This window comes from Anopheles marshallii, chromosome 2, assembly GCF_943734725.1.
Source record: "Anopheles marshallii chromosome 2, idAnoMarsDA_429_01, whole genome shotgun sequence".
Taxonomy (NCBI): Eukaryota; Metazoa; Arthropoda; class Insecta; order Diptera; family Culicidae; genus Anopheles; species Anopheles marshallii.
In genome coordinates, this window is record NC_071326.1 from 46,853,869 (window position 1) to 46,858,926 (window position 5,058).

Below are 5,058 nucleotides of genomic sequence, written 5' to 3' on the forward strand. Positions count from 1 at the left end.
TCGCATGCACTTTACTTGTCGCCGTAAATGTAATAAGTTGTCGTAGCTTAATGTTCCTGAGTATCAAATTTTCTTCATCAAAACGTTATCCCATTCGCACGCTTTAAAAAAAAGTCTCAGTCCGTAAGCCGGTATAAGACATTCCCAATAGTTTCATATCAAACGAGCTAGAGGTTTGAAGACCGGATGTAACGAGCAAACTGAAGTATAAGGAACAAATTTTTGATCATTTGCGCAATCATTGATTTCGACCGTACGGGCTAAGAATCCTAAGTTTCACTTCATTTCAGTACGAGCCTGGAACTAACAGTCAATCTGCACTCACTGTTTGCTTATATATTCGATCAGTTGCAAATGTGTAGCTTAATCTCATCATCAATCACAGTCCACTTAATATTTTCGATTCATGCACAGTTTCCGGACAGGGCAGCATACATTATTTCTACTACCCTCTTTTCTCTCGTATTGTATTTACTTATACTCAGGCTTTCAAAGACTTTGCTCTCTTCCCGTCGCTTAGCAATCCCACTTCGCGTCTGCACAGACGTGTCACACCAACGTTATTTGTTTAATAACACATTCTTACCAAAGCTTCACCAAGCATGCCCGGATGAATGTAGGGGTCGTTTGTAGGAGTAGTAACAGCAGCAGCAGAGATAACGGTAGTGATAGTCAGTAGAAGAATAAGGGACACTAGTAGTAGACGGTACCGATACTTGATCCTTCAATGTGTTTCTTTCGTTCATTTAAGGTAAGTGTAATCGTACAATAATTAATTAATAAATATAAGACAATTTAAAAAAAAAGTATTATAAATGCTACTAACAATCTTCCTGACTCTTTCGAACACACCGGGCTACTTTTCGCTTAAATTCGGGATACGCCTCTCGCCATTCCTTTGCCGCGTCCACGTTCGCCGGCGACTCATCGTTCGGATCGGCCAACATTGAAATGACCGATATTAGAATCGTTTCAACCGTATGCACTGGTAACCAGCGCTCCGATGCCTTTTCGTAGCCCCATTTATCATCTCCCGGTTCGTGCAAGATGCTGATACAAACGTCTCCATTGCGATCGATGTTCGGATGCCAAATCTCTGTGACGAACTTCATGCGTGGTGGCCTTAGAGGATACTCCTTAGGAAAATGTAGATGCGCCTTGAAGAATCCGCCCTCGCTAGATAAAACAGATTTAATAAGATAAAAGATAAAACAACAATTAGACATGTAACTATTATAATGCATAATTTTTCAGACTTTCCATTTACTTTGCTAATGAAAGCAATTGCACTAACGGCTGTTACAGGTAAGAATTTTATGTAAAAAATGTGATAACTATTTTCCTCACACTTAAGCGCATCGTAGTTGACATGGTAAATGTTGTCTAAAGAGGTTAACGATGTTGTAACTTAACAAACTGGTAAGCAGTAAGAGACCTAAGGCTTTTGTTATTCAAAACTACATTAACAAGCTACGTCGCTCGATTATCATCGACGCTACAAAAATCTTCAGTTAACTCCCATTTCTTTCAGTTCAATTGTAACCCATTGCTCTCAGTGTACTATGGCACGGTGAAAGAGGTCAGCAGCACTATTGGAGCAACGTTTTCAATGTTTTTCCTCTATTTAAGCACACTTGCATTCGGGGTCTCAATGACAAGTGCTTTCTAATGAGGTTTCGGGTAAACCCTTTACTAATTTTTCCAATCAATTTCTTCGGCTTAAATATGTGTGTAATAACGTTTGCAACATGTACTTACTATAGAGTATCCGGTGGTCCTATGATAAGCACTTCCCATCGAAAGATGTCGTTATCGTCGATTAAACCGGCCGAAAATCCTTCCACAGGATTTTTGCTCAGCTCTAAAATTATAGAATATAATAATTTGTTAAGTACAAGCATTGAAATCTTTATCTTTTACTACGTTGAGTGGTAGACGGAAAGTCTTCTTCGTGTCGTAATGGTGTGCAATATGTCATCATACAGTAACAATATTACGTAAAAAATGCTCACAATCTTATATCTATACCTAACGAATCTTTTGGTTAGTGGAGGAATAAAACAAAAATATGTGCCATTTTTTATTGTACTGCTTGTTCAGAAAAGCAATAATATTGAAAAACCCAAAACATCCCACTAATATTAAATCGTGCCATCTTCATTAGCTCTCTCCCCACCCAACCAGCAATGGGTTGTGTTTCATCTTTTCATTCATTTTGCGTTTTCGTTTCACTTTCACGAAGGTTAAAGCGTAGCGAAAAGGGCAATGCCTCTGATGTCTGACCCTACACCCTACCCTACTACTACACTGCCAATGGTCGGAAAACAAAGAGACAAGTCACATTATATTCGCTCTTCCGCAGAACAGAAACTGGCTTCTGTCAACAAAAACGAAAAAAAATGCAAAAGGAAACTTTAATGCATTAGAAGGACGCCAAAGACGGTCTCGAAAGAAACGTAAGCACAGGTGTTGTCCACTTTAAGCATGCCGGTAGGGAATCGAGCGAACGAGTACGTAGGACATAATCTGACAAAGTTCAACGACGCACCGCACCCGCACGCACGCGTCCTTTCCTCATCATCTGCCAGGGCCCTTCAACTTGTCAATTTTAAACGTACGCAGCAGAGAGGCTCGCATCGGTGTACAGCCAGCGATCCGGCATTGTGGTGGAAAGGCGTCAAGAAGCCCCACCGCAGCTTGTTCTTCGGGGCACCATCACACGTTCCAGACCAGCGGACAAAATAAATACATGATAATTTGCTTATCGATTTACAACCCTGCAAGCTTGCGTAGCTTGGCCCTATAATGGGGTTTGCAATCAAATGGCTTACTTCTGTTGCTACCACTGCGGACCATTTGCACCGGCACTTCCCATAACGGGAATTTTAAACACACCACACACCGAGGACATCAACGAGGACTTTCCGTCTGGAAACACCCCCGTCACACAAACACATGTCCGGTCCACCCACCACACCACACTACTCCGCTACTTACCAGCCAGTTGTTTCTTGAGCAGCAGGGACGACTGAGGTTCTGACATTGGATGTCCGGGATATTGGGGTTGAAGAACTGCACCGCTTCTGATCCGAAAGTTAGCCAACGAAAACAAAAATATTGCACTGTGCACAAGTATATTTTCTACAATACTTTCGGTAGCACGAGCACCAGCAGCAGTTATTGAAGTTACTTTTTCTCCCGATGTTCAATCGCTTGAGCAAGCGTACTTCGTTGCCTCTTTGTCTCGCTTGGCTACTTTTCTCCCTTTTTACCTACAGCTGGTGGATTGCCTTTTTATTCTCACCACACCGCGCTCCCACCGACCCAGACTCGTTTTGTTCGTTCCGCACGTTTTTCCGCACTCGACCGCGTTTAGCGATTCCCGGGCCCCTGTTGCAAAATGAACAAAAATTAATATGCTATTACCATGTTGCTCAAAAACATTAAACAGCTTCCTCGGCGGTGGCGTACGGTACACTGCGTTATATCGAACGCGAAAATGCTCCGAAATTACCGGTTCCTTTTCTTCATCCACTCTGTCTATCTTTGTCGCACTATCGTTTGTCTCTTTTTCGCACACTTGCTTTATCCGACCAGTTCAGCAAAATGCTATTTTATTTCCAATTTTGACAAGTTTATAATTAATTAACGTCTCGCGAGTACCGCAACACCACACCATAAGAGAGCAGTATTGCAAATTGTTAGAATTTTTTATTCAACTTCTAGACGCTTCTCTTTAACGATTGCTTGCGCACAAGATAGCAACAACTCCACATTAAAGCCGCTATGGGCGATCCGAAACGGCCGATATAATCAGACAGACCATCCGGAATGCAAACTCATGCAACTTTTTCAATTGGTGACAGGACAGTAGCACAGCAGACAGACAAAGGGATGAATGAGCGAACACGTGCACGAGTACCTATTGCCGAGGCAGGTGTACAAATTAGCTGAAACGGGTCCGTACTATTTGCTAAACTTGAACCAATTCAGGGTCCTGTCTGATGAGTACGCAGTCCTATTTCGAGCGAACACCAAACGGAAGTGAAGCAATTGTGACACCAGTGTTGCGAGAAGGTTGCTCTCTCGCAACTCCGCACACCGGGATGATCCCGCTCAAAATCGTGGTCAGCAGTAACATTTTCTCTACGGAATATGTGGTATAAAATTGAGGCTTTTTGTTTGAGTTTGTTTGATTCCTTTGGTTTCAAATTGCTCCCGTTGCTATCTGAAGCAACTTTGTTCGGGAAGCTTTTCTTATCTATTGTTAGTTGTTCTATTGTTAGTTGCAGCCAAACAATATGTTACAAAAATTAGAAAAAAGAACATAATTATATAGAAAAGCTCTATTACATAGAAGCAAAGCACAATACTAATTGTTAAAATATTCACTTTTCATTTCAAAAATATCTCATTCCAACCGGAAGTTGAGTTCAGTGCTGCCAGCTGATGCGCCTTTTTTTAAATTACCGGCATATGTCAGTTATCAGCATGTTTGCATAAACCACTGTCTGCCTGGTCGACATTGCCGATAAATCGGTTTTTCTAAAAAGACAAGAATTGTGCATCGTAATTTAAAACTGTGAAACGATTACTTTTATAAACGTGGTTTAGCAAACAGCATCTTCCAACAATGAAACAGTTTTTTTCAATAGTAGGTGCGTTGTCGAACTGGAAACTGTTTTCTTCAATCGGCTTCTAGGTCCCTGTGTCACTTGAACTTGAACGAACGATCGAAGAAATATTTTGTGTGTCTCAAATTGTCCCAAAACATTTCCGCGTTTATGATTAATAGTACAGTTTTGCTCAAATTAATAATTGAAAAGAACATTTCCCGGTCGATTACGCATTGTATGCAGACGTTCGAAACATAAACAAACAATTTTTGAACGTGACATTTGTTTGACATCCAGTTGTGCTTTGGCGCTCATTTATTTGGAACATCACCGATTCTATCGAACCAAGTTTGCAGGTGTATAGTTAGAGAACTTATCTAACAAAACATACTGTGCAGTGAACTAGTGTGACTAAGAAGTTAAGTGCTACAGCATAACGTAA

The 5,058-nt window shown here is 41.1% G+C and overlaps 1 protein-coding gene across 1 annotated transcript; it reads right to left on the reverse strand.

The window, feature by feature from the left end:
- Positions 1-700: 700 nt before the first annotated feature.
- LOC128709263 (ubiquitin-conjugating enzyme E2 G1) lies at positions 701-3,139 on the reverse strand. The gene is made up of 3 exons (XM_053804250.1): positions 2,998-3,139; positions 1,759-1,861; positions 701-1,176 (listed from the first exon to the last, which is right to left on the reverse strand). Exons 1-3 carry the CDS (start codon positions 3,041-3,043, stop codon positions 822-824), a joined length of 504 nt encoding a protein of 167 aa, XP_053660225.1. The 5' UTR covers positions 3,044-3,139; the 3' UTR covers positions 701-821.
- Positions 3,140-5,058: the final 1,919 nt, after the last annotated feature.

Bases quoted from the DNA above. Each gene is read 5' to 3' on its own strand.
- LOC128709263 (XM_053804250.1), bottom strand. From the start codon at position 3,043: ATGTCAGAACCTCAGTCGTCCCTGCTGCTCAAGAAACAACTGGCTG. The intron at 1,862-2,997 runs GTAAGTAGCGGA...CTATAATTTTAG, and splicing joins GCTCAAGAAACAACTGGCTG to AGCTGAGCAAAAATCCTGTG. The intron at 1,177-1,758 runs GTAAGTACATGT...TGTTTTATCTAG, and splicing joins GGACCACCGGATACTCTATA to CGAGGGCGGATTCTTCAAGG.